At 36.9% G+C, this 15,270-nt stretch overlaps 1 protein-coding gene across 1 annotated transcript in view; it reads right to left on the reverse strand.

Moving 5' to 3' along the window:
* PIK3C3 (phosphatidylinositol 3-kinase catalytic subunit type 3) overlaps window positions 1–15,270 on the reverse strand; it is a 153,661-nt gene that overhangs the window by 9,767 nt on the left and 128,624 nt on the right. The window contains exons 22-23 of the mRNA XM_065889387.1: window positions 7,541–7,709; window positions 1,914–2,004 (exon numbers count right to left, since the gene is read on the reverse strand). Of these exons, the coding sequence (XP_065745459.1) occupies window positions 1,914–2,004; window positions 7,541–7,709 (260 nt within the window). The remainder of the gene's footprint in view (window positions 1–1,913; window positions 2,005–7,540; window positions 7,710–15,270) is intronic.

Below are 15,270 nucleotides of genomic sequence, written 5' to 3' on the forward strand. Positions count from 1 at the left end.
AATAAACAGCTAGGGAGTAAACAGTGTCAAGAAAAATGACTAAGGTACATGCTTTTCTTCCCCATAAATTAATTGCTTCATGTATTAAAGGATGATGCCATAAAGAGAGCTGGTAACAAATTAAACAATAAAATTATGATTCTCTAAAAGAGAAGCAAAAGTTGAAACAAAAGAACAATAACTATATAACAACTGGCAGAAGAAACTGGAAGACTCCGTTTGACAAATACTGTTAGAACTTTCATAAATGACTTCTGAACACAAGTGAAGTCAGGCAAGAGTGAACATATGACAGAGATAGATGGGTTTAAAATAAACAGCAAAAACAGATCCTGAAAACAGCAAAGCAAAAAAAAAAGGCAACAACATTTGAAATCTGGTGCAGTCATCAACTTTAGCTAAGAAAACGTTCATCAACCATGTTTCTTGATGGATGAGCTTAAATTGACAAAAAATAACCCAGGCCAAAACCTAGTGTGATAAGTAGTCCATTGCCTTGTTTGGGGGTAGGGGGTGCTGAAACAGTGCTTCCTGGATAATAATAAATGAAATCTTAATAAGAACATAATTTCCTTAAATGGTTAAGCAATAAAATATTTACATTAAAATCCCTCTCATTGCTTGCCAATGACTCATAAAATTAGGTAAAAGAGATTAGCTTCATTCATGTTTGCAATGATGTAAATATTTTTGTATCCCCCAAATCCACGTTGAAACACTAATGCCCAATGTGATAGTATTAGGAGGTGGACCCTTTGGGAGGTGTTTAGGTCATGAGGGTGGAACCCTCATGAATGGGATTAGTGCTCTTATAAAAGAGATCCCACAGAGCTTCCTAGTGCCTTCCACCCTATGAAGATACAACAAGTTTTCGACCCAAAAAGGGCCTTAACTTGACCATTCTGGCACCCTGATCTAGAACTTCTAGCCTCCAGAAGCATGAGAAATAAATTTCTGTTGTTACAAGCCATGCAGTCTCTTGTATTTTGTTATATACAGCAGCCCAAATGGACCAAGACAATGTTTAAACCACAGAGGTACCTTTCTAATAATGCTAAGAGTCAATTACATCAGAACTTAGGGATTTTGGTGCCAATTATTAATTTCAACCACCAGGGCAATTCCATCTATGAGACTGTTATAATTTTAGTAATTTTATACTTCTGTAAGTTAAAAAACTACACTAACTTTGAAGTTCAGTATTAATAACCACACTGATATTTAAGATCATTTTATGTTACCTTTGGATAAATAAAGTATACTACATACATCCCTCTCAATGAATCAGAGAGTCAGAAATTAATTTGAATAAAAATCTTCAAATCTGTTACCCTTCCTCCCATCTCCTGCTGCAACTCAGGGTACAATAGTTCTGAATAACTGCTCATCTACGTGATGGCTTTCCTTCATTCTTCTCTTTGCAGGTTAAGTTAAGGCAGGTCTCTATTCTCCTGACACAGTAAGAAACCCCTGTAAGCAAGGGTATGAATGGGAAGGATAAAGAATGGCTGTTTGCTTCTGCTTCTCCATACTATTACAATATTTTGTTTCTGATCCTTAGCAGGCTTAGTCTGGGAGTACCAGGAATCAGGTATCCCAGTAGGAATATTAAAGAGAAGCTAAACTTTCAGGACAAAGAGAAAGGGCTGTGATAGTAAGCTCCCTCTCTTGGTGTAGTGACCTATTCATGTGACTGTGGGTACAAACAGGCAAGGGGATAAAACATGTTGCAGAGGACTTGAGAGGCTGTCATATTCTGGAATGTGAAATAAAAAATATACACAAGGTCTCTTTCTTAATTCATGTTACTTAAGAGTCTAGGGGTCGGGACAAGGGGAAATGGGTTGTTAAAATCCTGTTATTTTTTACATATGAAAAGTAGACTATGATATCTGAGGATGTATAAAAATTACCTTTTTCACAGTCTTATCTGGTTCAAGAGCAATATCTGGAATGTTTGCATCCACCATCAAGGAAAACAAGTTCAAAATAAGATTAGAATACCTAAAGGAGAGTGGGAAAGAAAAATAAATAGCAATGTGTTAGAATTTTGCCATTCTTTCTCATATTAAGAGCACTCCTAGAAGTAGTGCTTTATAATGGTTACTATTACTCCTATGGAAAATAGAATGTGAGCTTATTCACCAGCTGTCTCAATGAAAAGAAAGCCTTGAAAACATATCTTATTCTAAGGTCTTGATATAATGCCATTTCTAGGTCCCCCACTAGGGAACACACTTTTGGAGTAACCATCTAATAATGACAGTTTTTCACTCTTTAGTAAGTATATTCTTTTGAGAAGGGATCTAAGGGGAATCTGCTTTATACCATTAATTAGCATTACTAAGCAATGAAGATCTGTCTTTGCTCAATGCTGACAAGAATCTGCTACCTTAAGACTACCTCAGTATGTCATGGGTAAATGAGTCAAAGGGAAATAGTGTGAGTTCAGTAATCATTCATAAACATCCTCTAGGGACACTAATCCCACCATCTTCGAAAATATAATGACGGGCCTGGATACAAGCAACCCTAAACGGAGGAGAAAATAGCTTGTACTCTTCTACACTAAATATGTGCAAGATATCTAAATAACTTCACCTTTTGGAGTATGCTGGCCCCTGTAGGAACTAAAGGTTTATCCTCATCAATCATCAAACTTTTCATCCTCCTCCAAACAAGAATAAAGAATGTTACTATTCCAAATCTTATTTCCAGGAGTGCAGCCATGTGGGGAAAGGTATCATTAAGTGTACACTGGGTGCAACCCACCTCCTGCTCCAGAACACTCTCCCCTTGGACAGTTATGCCCTGAGCGGCCCTGCAGCACTGTAGTGATAAAAGGAGGTCCAGGTTTGACTTTGGGGATGGATGTAAGTGAAGAAAGCTTTGGTTTCAGGCAATGAAGGTTTCTAGCTGGTCTTGGTAGAAGTGTCAACACAAGTGCCTTGCATTGTCTTCTCAAGCGGATGGAAGTCAGGACTTTAGGTTATGCAGAACCTTTATTCCAGCCATCTACTTATCCATAATATAAAAAAGTACATAAAAACTAATACTTGAACTGTAATGATAATAGAACTTGTAGACAAAAATGACTATCCATATGAACCTCAAATTACCTATTTCATCAGTTTTGAATTTTATATTACCCATGAAAATCAGGCACTATAATGAAAAAATTCTACCTTGATATAATCTTCTAATCAAATTAGGCCCTAACTCAATTATACTCTTTTAAAAAAAGTATGATAATAGCTAAACTGCTTGAACTTATAGTTTTAAAGTTACTGATTTCCTTGTGGGAACTGATAAAAACCATGTCACAGCTTATTCCATTTCTACCCACATAATAATTTTATTCATTCAACCAACACATATTTATTGAGTACTCACACTAAACACTGTTCTAGGCACTATGGGTATAGTGGTGAACTGAACAAACAAGGTCTCTACATACTCATGAAGCTTACATTCTGGAGGAGGGTGGGGACTCACACAATAAACTGACAAAGAAGATAATTTCATGAGTACTTGACTGACAAAAGATTTTTAAAAATAAAGAAAAAACAGCAAAATGGGTCAAAGGCTGATGGGGCGGGGAGAAAAGTCATCTTAGGGAGGTATGATGTTATTCTAACTGTACTGAAATAAATGAGTTTAAAGAGTAGAGTGACATACTCAGATATGCATTTTGTAAAAGCCCACACTGGCTATCTTGTGGGGAATAAGAATGGAGGAAGGGAAACTATTTTACAGATGTCCAGGTGGAAAATAAATAATATGGACATTATCAGGCTATATTTTGGAGATGGACTGGATCTCACTTGCTTCAAGATGCCTTCAATGAAGTGGAGAACAGAGGACCTGAATGTCACCAAGGATTTAGCCTACATGGGGAACTATGGTTATTTATCAAAATTAAAAAAAAAAAATGAATGAAAGAAGAACAGGATTTGGGGCAGGGAATCAAGAGTTCCATTTTAGACACATATTGAGTTTGAGATCCCTACTACATTCTTAGTAGAGATGTCAAATAGGCAGTTAGACATATTTCAGAGGAGATAATAGGGCTGGTGGTAATAGTTTGGAATCATCAGCATTTGGATCCTATTTAAAGTCACAAGTCTAGATGTAAATGCTTAAGGAGAGAGTTTAGGGGAAAAAGATCCAGAACTCTTTATACTGATATGGAACTTGTAGATAGTTTAATATATAGAGGTCAGGAAGAAGAGGGAAGGTATCAGCAAAGAAGCAGGAGTGACCAGTAAGGCAAAAAGAAAATAGAGGAGTAGGTTACACCAAATAAAAGAAATGTTTTTAAGGACTGGTGTCAGTAGGATACAACCAACTGCTACATATTATGTTACGAAAAAATATTCTTTCAATGAACCTTAATTATTCATACTCTGTTTTGTTGACTATATAGGGTTTGTCCCAACCTTGCCATAGGGGAATCTCAGGAATCTACCACAAGGTAACACAGGGAGAGGAATACAAGGTTCAGTTTTGAAAGGGATATTTCAAAGTATATCCCATACCTGGCTGCCCATTAAATTCATTTGGGAAGCTTCTTTGAAAATACCAATGCCTGGGCCAAATCCCAGACCAATTAAATCTGATGGGGCTCAGAACTGTTTTGGTCCCCCCCTAGCCCACAAAGAACCCCAGGTGATTTTAACGGTCAGCCAGGATCTATGTTAAAATGTCTGCCTTTATGAAAGCATGTGTGTTCCTTTTGTAAAAGGCAAATAATGTTTTCTCCATTATCTGCTGGTATACATATAACCACCCATGCTTCTATTATTATGGCAAAGGGAAACAATGTAAATAAATATAAAATGGAATATTCTATAAGAAGCTTAAACATCCAATTACTTTGTGGATAACCTGTCACTACCTTAACGGTGTTAATCTTTTACATCTGTTGCCATTAACCTGCATTTTCCATTTAAGACAGAACAAGTTACACAAAACAGAAATTATATATTAGTCATTCAAATGCTATCCAGAAAAACAGAAAGGTTACCAGAAATCTTTAAAGCCATTATTAAAAGAAAATATAAGGTTAAGTTTAAAAAAATGATAGAGTGGGCAAAGTGGGCAAAACCAAGTCTAGACAAAGATGTAAGGATGGATGTGATATAAATTAGATTTTTAAAAAGGAGTAGGTTAAGTACAGAGTTCAAGGAAAATGTACTCTTTCTCATACCCATGTTTATGCCAACCACCATGCTACTCACTGGGTATACAAAGATGGTCTAAATTTTTCAGTAAAAACCTTCAATACTAAGAATAAAAAGCATTAACTACAACAAGTGAGGTTCTTAACAGCATTTCAGACGTCTTGTTTCCCCTACAATCTATCCATTTTGCATGCAACAAATATCAGAGTAGAATCCTATAAAAATATTTATTTAACAAGTGTACTACTTCTAGAAGGGAAAACAATGAGATTAATGATGAAAAGTAGTGTGATCAATAGATTCACTGCTGTTTGGAGACTAGGCAAACATCCTCTAAGACAATGTAAGAACTTTGCTTGATACAGCAAAATGCATTCCAAATTTCAATATTTTTACTGAAAAGTTTAGGCCCTCTTTGTATCATGGTGTTTGGCATAAACATGGATTAAGAGAAGTTATGTTTTCCTTGAACACTTAATATTTAAAATGTTTTAGCATTACTAGAGAGTTGCCATAAGAGTATTCAAAAAGTAAATTTTCTAATTTATTATTGGTATAACAGTGTATTTTGTTATATGAAAATCACACCATAAAGTGTGTTCCGGCACCTGTACAAGTAACATTCATAACTTAATTCAAAAGGGACTGCTCTGTTTGTGGTCCACAGTTTATTCAATGATTTCTTGTTGATCAGCAATCAACAAACACCATGAAAAGAACACAGTTGGTCCCACCTAAAAACTCTAATAATTAAGCGTGTCAAATATCCTTACCTCCAAACAAATTTTTGGCTATCTGGTTAATTCTTATGTCCTAAGAGAAATTTTTACTAACTGAACCATATTCTAAAATACAACATTAAAAAATAAATGTTTATCAAAATATTAGGGTCTAGCTAATCTTAACAGTGAAATCTTTGAAACTAAAAAAGTAAAACAATTTTCATGAAGACTTAACATAAAGTGAGGTAGATTAATCTCTTTATGATTTTTCTTAGTAGTGAGGAAAGTTAACTTTTGGCTCTATACTAATAATCTGCCTATTTTCTCATTTTGCTGAATTGCTACTAATCCATTATCAATGACAGTTTATAAGACACATTGCTTTCTTTCTGCTTTCAATAAGATAGGGCACCTTTGACATTTCTCTAGTTATCATTGCATATCATCTTGTCTGCCTCCTCATTGAGATCACCATAGTTTCATCTAGCTTTCTGTAGGCTCTATTTTAAATTAAAAATCCTAGGTATTAAAGTGGAATTTTCATCTCTGAAAGTGCTTCTGCATCACCAGACACCCATCTTCTCATTATTCCTTTAGCATTTCTGGAGAGTAAAACTGAGCCACTCTACCACTCACAGGATAATAATGCAGCTGTTTGTAAAATGTATGTTAAAGTTTGTGACCTGCGGTCGAGACTGAGTTAACAGTGAAGGCCTATTGAGCCACTGCAAAGATGAAACCTTATTAATATAAGACAGCCATTCACCTGGGACCAGTAGTATCAATATCACCAGGGAACATGGCCTCACTCCAGATGTGATGCAGAACTGTTCGTACAAATACTGAAGGTTCTTATTCAACATACATATACTGTCTATAAACTGAGGTTACAAAGACAGAAAAGACAGGGCCCACATGCATAGGCAACTCACTTCTACTGGTTACATATTCACCTGGAAGAGCATACAGGTGTCTCCTGAGCTGGGATTTTTCTGGTGGACTAAGAATATTCATTTTGCATAGTTAAATTGAAAATGGAGTTAGAATAAAATGATCCATTATTTTTGACTAACCATCAGTGCCATGTCCTGAATTTAACAAACATGATTTTTAATTTATCTTTTTCCTAATGATACATGATGTCCAGTCCTAAGTAAATTTGGATGAAGGAAGCAGAGATATAGTGGCCTTAGAGAAAAAGGGATAGAGAAAAAAATCAACATTTTTTTTAAGCAGAATGACTGATGAGGTGCTGAAGAGAGACAAAATCATACGTAACGTTTATTCTTCAACTGTTTCGGAATGCTCCAAACTAAGGTTAGTAAAGGTGCTAAAAAATAAAAATTACTTGACTAATCACTCCAAGTGAGCTAAATGCTTCATTCTTGTGTAATACTAGCTTCCCACTTGGTGGGATTTAGCAGTCAAATAATTAGTGAGAAAGCAAGAAACTGTCTTTTTCCTTTGATGTCAGACTGTTTAACAAAATAGTTATCAAATGTACATTAAAAAATACTGCTGCCTGTGTCATTCTAAAAAGAGTGATGCTAAAGAATGTATACATTTGAACAAATATTTTTCTTGCTCTGTGAAATCAATTTACCAAAATTCTCTACGTCAAGCAAATCAACTTACCTTCGAAGGTGGAGAAAAGCTGTGTAACACTGTTTTCGGAACTCTTGGTACTGTTCGCTCTGTGTGCCCCCCATTCCTTCCACCATTTCTTTATTCAGCTTCATAGGAGGAGGAAGAGGCTTTGGATCCCGACCCAAAATATATCCAAAGTCTATGTGGAAGAGTTTGCCTGGATGTTGATAAAAAACTCATTTGTTTCCAGAATTTTATATTAAGGAACTGGGAAATAGATATGTCATATAATTGGTAAAGCAGTGTCTCTTCATAAAGAATATTAGTTCATGATGAAGTCTATTAAATTGTCTGATCCTGTAGCCACAGGCTAGGGAGTGGCCTTCAGAGTATATTTTATTTCCCTTCAGCTCACATTCATTCTGATGAAACTATACTTAAAATCATCCCACAGTAATATTTTAAAATTTAAATCCTACTTTTAGATCTCCAGAACCAAAGATGGCTAAAGGCTGGACAACTTTTAAAGGTATTAGTAGAAATTAGTATCTTGTAGCAAATTTCTTATGCTAAAGGAAGATCACTTCTTTAAGTATTCCTGAGATGAATCCTTCCTTTAACTTATCACTATTCTCCCCACCTTCAAAAACATCCCCCCAAATTTCAAATTATATTGTTAGCTTCATTTGAATCATTTCCAACTAATCTGTGTTACTCATTAGCTGCAGACTAGGAAACCAAGCACAGTATTCACCTCTGTCAAGGGCTGAATACAGCTATAGTGCCCAAGAAGACAAACCCTTGAGCAGTCATCTAAACTCGTAAGTCACATATGTAAGAATGTGACTGATCAATCACTTTAGAGAATGATTCACCACTGAAATCATCTTTTGATTTACAAGTAGGTATAAAGTAGGCATACATTATAACACTAAAAGTAACACCCTGGATTCTACAATCTAAGTACCACCAAGGCAAGGACTTATGCATTTTGTATATTGCTGTTTCCCCAGCCTCAGAATAGTTTCTAGCACATACTAAGCAATCATTGTTGAATGAAGAAACAGACTCCCTCTTGCAAGGACACCAGAATCACAACTAGCTACTGGACAATCATAAGCAGGAAGACACTGGAACAAACCAAAAAAGATACCCCATATCCAAAGACAAAGGAGAAGCCACAGTGAGACGGTAGGAAGGGTGTAATCACAGTAAAATCAAATCCCATAACTGGTAGGTGGGTGACTCACAGACTGGAGAACACTTATACCACAGAAGTCCACCCACTGGAGTGAAGGTTCGGAGCCCCACATCAGGCTTCCCAACCTGGGGGTCCGGCAATGGGAGGAGGAATTCTTAGAGAATCAGACTTTGAAGTCTAGTGGGATTTGATTGCAGGACTTCCGACAGGACTGGGGGAAACAGAGACTGCACTCTTGGAGGGCACACACAAAGTAGTGTGTGCATCAGGACCCAGGGGAAGGAGCAGTGACCCTGGGGAGACTGAACCAGACCTACCTGTTGGAGGGTCTCCTGCAGAGGCGGGGGTGGCTGTGGCTCACCATGGGGACAAGGACACTGGCAGCAGAAGTTTTTGGAAGTACTACTTGGCATGAGCCCTCCCAGAGTCCTGCCATTAGCACCACAAAAGAGCCCAGGTAGGCTCCAGTGTTGGGTCGCCTCAGGCCAAACAACCCACAGGGAGGGAACCCAGGCCCACCCATCAGCAGAAAAGTAGATTAAAGTTTTACTGAGCTCCGCCCACCAGAACAACAGTCAGCTCCTACCCACCACCAGTTCCTCCCATCAACCATCCTAGATAGCCTCATCCACCAGAGGGCAGACAGCTGAAGCAACAAGAACTACAATCTTGCAGCCTGTGGAACAAAAACCACATTCACAGTAAGACAGACAAGATGAAAAGGCAGAGGGCTATGTACCAGATGAAGGAACAAGATAAAACCCAAGAAAAACAACTAAATGAAATGGAGATAGGTAACCTTCCAGAGAAAGAATTCAGAATAATGACAGTGAAGATGATCCAGGACCTTGGAAAAAGGATGGAGGCAAAGATCGAGAAGATGCAAGAAATGTTTAACAAAGACCTAGAAGAACTAAGGAACAAACAGAGATGAACAATATAATAACTAAAATGAAAACTACACTAGAAGGAATCAATAGAATAACTGAGGCAGAAGAACAGATAAGTGACTTGGAAGACAGAACGGGAGAATTCACTGTTGTGGAACAGAATAAAGAAAAAGAATGAAAAGAAATGAAAACAGCCTAAAAGACCTCTGGGACAACATTAAACACAACCATATTCACATTATAAGGGTCCCAGAAGGAGAAGAGAGAGAGAAAGGACCAGAAAAAATATTTATAGAGATTATAGTCAAAAACTTCCCTTACATGGGAAAGGAAATGGCCACCCAAGTTCAGGAAGCGCAGAGAGTCCCATACAGGATAACCCCAAGGAGAAACACACTGAGACACATAGTAATCACATTGGCAAAAATTAAAGACAAAGAAAAATTATTGAAAGCAGCAAGGGAAAAACGACAAATAACATACAAGGGAACTCCCATAAGGTTAACAGCTGATTTATCAGCACAAACTCTACAAGCCAGAAGGGAGTGGCATGGTATACGTTAATGAAAGGGAAGAATCTACAACCAAGATTACTCTACCAGCAAGGATCTCATTCAGATTCGATGGAGAAATCAAAAGCTTTATAGACAAGCAAAAGCTAAGAGAATTCAGCACCACCAAACCAGCTCTACAACAAATGCTAAAGGAACTTCTCTCTAAGTGGGAAACACAAGAGAAGAAAAGGACCTACAAAACAAACCCAAAACAATTAAGAAAATGGTAATAGGAACATACATATTGATAATTACGTTAAATGTGAAAGGATTAAATGCTCCCACCAAAAGACACAGGCTTGCTGAATGGATACAAAACAAGACCCATCTATATGCTGTCTACAAGAGACCCACTTCAGATCTAGGGACACATACAGACTGAAAGTGAGGGGATGGAAAAAGATATTCCATGCAAATGGAAATGAAAAGAAAGCTGGATAGCAATACTCATATCAGATAAAATAGACTTTAAAATAAAGAATGTTACAAGAGACAAGGAAGGCCACTACATAATGATCAAGGGATCAATCCAAGAAGATGTCACAATTACAAATATATATGCACCCAACATAGGAGCACCTCATACATAAGGCAACTGCTAACAGCTATAAAAGAGGAAATTGACAGTAGCACAATAATAGTAGGAGAATTTAACACCTCACTTACACCAATGGACGGATCATCCAAAACGAAAATAATTAAGGAAAGAGAAGCTTTAAATGACACAGTATACCAGATAGATTTAATTGACATTTATAGGACATTCCATCCAAAAACAGCACATTACACTTTCTTCTCAAGTGCGCACAGAACATTCTCCAGGATAGATCACATCTTGGGTCACAAATCAAGCCTTGGAAATGTAAGAAGTTGAAATTATATCAAGCATCTTTTCTGACCATAACACTATGAGATTAGAAATGAATTACAGGGAAAAAACGTAAAAAAAACCAAACACATGGAGGCTAAACAGTACATTACTAAATAACCAAGAGATCATTGAAGAAATCAAAGAATCAAAAAATACCTGGAGACACACGACAATGAAAACACGATGATCCAAAACCTATGGGATGCAGCAAAAGCAGTTCTAAGAGGGAAGTTTATAGCTATACAATCCTACCTCAAGAAACAAGAAAAAACTCAAATAAACAATCTAACCTTACACCTAAAGGAACAGGAGAAAGAAGAACAAACAAAACCCAAAGTTAGTAGAAGGAAAGAAATCATAAAGATCAGAGCAGAAATAAATGAATTAGAAACAAAAAAAAACAACAGCAAAGATAAATAAAACTAAAAGCTGGTTCTTTGAAGAAGTAAACAAAATTGATAAACCATTAGCCAGACTCATCAAGAAAAAGAGGGAGAGGACTCAAATTAATAAAATTAGAAACGAAAAAGGAGAAGTTACAACAGACACTGAAGAAATAAAAGCATCGTAACAGACTACTACAAGCAACTGTATGCCAATAAAATGGACAACCTGGAAGAAATGGACAAATTCTTAGAAAGGTATAACCTTTCAAGACTGAACCAGGAAGAAACAGAAAATATGAACAGACCAATCACAAGTAATGAAATTGAAACTGTGATACAAAATCTTCCAACAAACAAAAGCCCAGGACCAGATGGCTTCACAGGTGAATTCTATCAAACATTTAGAGAAGAGCTAATACCCATCCTTCTCAAACTCTTCCAAAAAATTGCAGAGGAAGGAACACTCCCAAACTCATTCTATGAGGCCACCATCACCGTGATACCAAAACCAGATAAAGATACTACAAAAAAAGAAAATTACAGGCCAATATCACTGATGAATATAGATGCAAAAATCCTCAACAAAACACTAGCAAACAGAATCCAACAACACATTAAAAGGATCATACACCATGATCAAGAGGGATTTATCCCAGGGAGGCAAGGATTCTTCAATATATGCAAATCAATCAATGTGATACACCATATTAACAAATTGAAGAATAAAAACTATATGATCATCTCAATAGATGCAGAAAAAGCTTTTGACAAAATTCAACACCCATTTATGATAAAAACTTTCCAGAAAGTGGGCCTAGAGGGAACCTACCTCAACATACTAAAGGCCATATATGACAAACCCACAGCAAACACCATTCTCAATGGTGAAAAACTGAAACCATTTCCTCTAAGATCAGGAACAAGACAAGGACGTCCATTCTCACCACTATTGTTCAACATAGTTTTGGAAGTACTAGCCACGACAATCAGAGAAGAAAAAGAAATACAAATTGGAAAAGAAGAAGTAAAACTGTCACTGTTTGCAGATGACATGATACTATACATAGAGAATCCTAAAGATGCCACAAGAAAACTACTAAAGCTAATCAATGAATTTGGTATAGTTGCAGGATACAAGATTAATGCACAGAAATCTCTTGCATTCCTATACACTAACGATGAAAAATCTGAAAGAGAAATTATGGAAACACTCCCATTTACCCCTGCAACAAAGAGAACAAAATACCTAGGGATAAACCTACCTAGGGAGACAGAAGACCTGTATGCAGGAAACCATACGGCACTGATGAAAGAAATTAAAGATGATACAAACAGATGGAGAGATATACCACATTCTTGGATTGGAAGAATCAATATTGTGAAAATGACTATACTACTGAAAGCAATCTACAGATCCAGTGCAATCCCTATCAAATTCCCGATGGCAGTTTTTACAGAACTAGAACAAAAAATCTTAAAATTTGTATGGAGACACAAAAGCCCCCGAATAGCCAAAGCAGTCTTGAGGGAAAAAAACGGAGCTGGCGGAATCAGACTCCCTGACTTCAGACAATAGTACAAAGCCACAGTAATCAAGACAATATGGTAGTGGTGCAAAAACAGAAACACAGATCAATGGAACAAGATAGAAAGCCCAGAGATAAACCCACACACCTATGGTCAACTAATCTATGACAAAGGAGGCAAGGATATACAATGGAGAAAAGACAGTCTCTTCAATAAGTGGTGCTGGGAAAACTGGACATCTACATGTAAAAGAATGAAATTAGAGGGGCTTCCCTGGTGGCACAGTGGTTGAAAATCCTCCTACCAACGCAGGGGACACGGGTTTGAGCCCTGGTCCAGGAAGATGCCACATGCCGCGGAGTAACTAAGCCAGTGTGCCACAACTACTGAGCCTGTGCTCTAGAGCCTGTGAGCCACAACTACTGAAGCCCACATGCGTAGAGCCTGTGCTCCGCAACAAGAAGCTACTGCAATGAGAAGCCCACACACCGCAACATAGAGTAGCCCCTGCTCACTGCAACTAGAGAAAGCCTGCTCGCAGCAACGAAGACCCAACACAGACAAAAATAAATTAATTAAATAAATAAATTTTAAAAAAAAGAATGAAATTAGAACACTCCCTAACACCATACACAAAAATAAACTCAAAATGGATTAGAGACCTAAATGTAAGGCCAGACACTATAAAACTCTCAGAGGAAAACATAGGAAGAACATTCTTTGACATAAATCACAGCAAGATCTTTTTTGATCCGCCTCCTATAGTGATGGAAATAAAAATAAACAGATGGGACCTAATGAAGCTTAAAAGCTTTTGCACAGCAAAGGAAAGCATAAATAAGACTAAAAGAAAAAAAAAAAATTAAAAAAAAAAAAAATGACTAAAAGACATCCCTCAGAATGGGAGAAAATATTTGCACACGAATCAATGGACAAAGGATTCATCTCCAAAATATATAAACAGCTCATGCAGCTCAATATTAGAAAAACAAACAACCCAATCTAAAAATGGGCAGAAGACCTTAAATAGACCTTTCTCCAAAGAAGACATACAGATGGCCAATAAGCACATGAAAAGCTGCTCAACATCACTAATCATTAGAGAAATGAAAATCAAAACTGCAATGAGGTATCACCTCACACCAGTTAGAATGGGCATCACCAGAAAATCTACAAACAGCAAATGCTGGAGAGGGTGTGGAGAAAAGGGAACCCTCTTGCACTGTTGGTGGGAATGTAAATTGATACAGCCATTATGGAGAACAGTATGGAGGTTCTTTAAAAAACTAAAAATAGAATTACCATATGATCCAGCAATCCCACTACTGGGCATATACCCAGAGAAAACCATAATTCAAAAAGACACATGCACCCAATGTTCACTGCAGCACTATTTACAATAGCCAGGTCATGGAAGCAACCTAAATGACCATCGACAGAGAAATGGATAAAAAAGCTGTGGTACATATATACAATGGAATATTACTCAGCCATAAAAAGGAACAAAACTGGGTCATTTGTTGAGACGTGGATGTATAGAGAGAGTGTCATACAGAGTGAAGTAAGTCAGAAAGAGAAAAGCAAATATCGTATTTTAACGCATATATGTAGAACCTAGAAAAATGGTACCGATGAACCGGTTTGCAGGGCAGAAATTGAGACACAGATGTAGAGAACAAACGTATGGACACCAAGGGGGGAAAGCGGTGGGGGGTGGGGGTGGGGGTGTGATGAATTGGGCCATTGGGATTGACATGTAGACACTGATGTGTATAAAACTGATGACTAATAAGGACCTGCTGTATAAAAAAATAAATAAAATAAATTTTAAAAATTAAAAAAAAGCTTTTGCTTATATACACAAGTTATTTTTTTCCTTAGAATTTGAATCTCTAAAACATTATGGTGATGATTATTATATAACAACCCCAAATAGTTAAAAGCCTTCCTAAAGTGGCTTATCATAATTCTTTCACATATCTTAGTGAGGGAATTTATTTTTAAAAATCTTAATAATAAAATCAAGTATGCAGTTATAAATGAGATCAAGATAGGTTGATAAGTTACAACAAATATATTTTTTCTGTGTAATGCATTTGCATCTATACATATGAATTAAAATAGCCATTACCTTATTAGAACTTGAGAGAAATATGAAATGAGGTTTATTTCCTTAATGTTCAGAATTTATTTTCTTTTTTTTTTTTTATTTAATAGTATAAGCTTGATACTTTTTTTTTTTTTTTTTTTTTTTTGCGGTACATGGGCCTCTCACTGTTGTGGCCTCTCCTGTTGCGGAGCACAGGCTCCAGACGCACAGGCTCAGCGGCCATGGCTCACGGGCCCAGC

This window comes from Phocoena phocoena, chromosome 13 (genome assembly GCF_963924675.1).
Source record: "Phocoena phocoena chromosome 13, mPhoPho1.1, whole genome shotgun sequence".
NCBI lineage: Eukaryota > Metazoa > Chordata > Mammalia > Artiodactyla > Phocoenidae > Phocoena > Phocoena phocoena.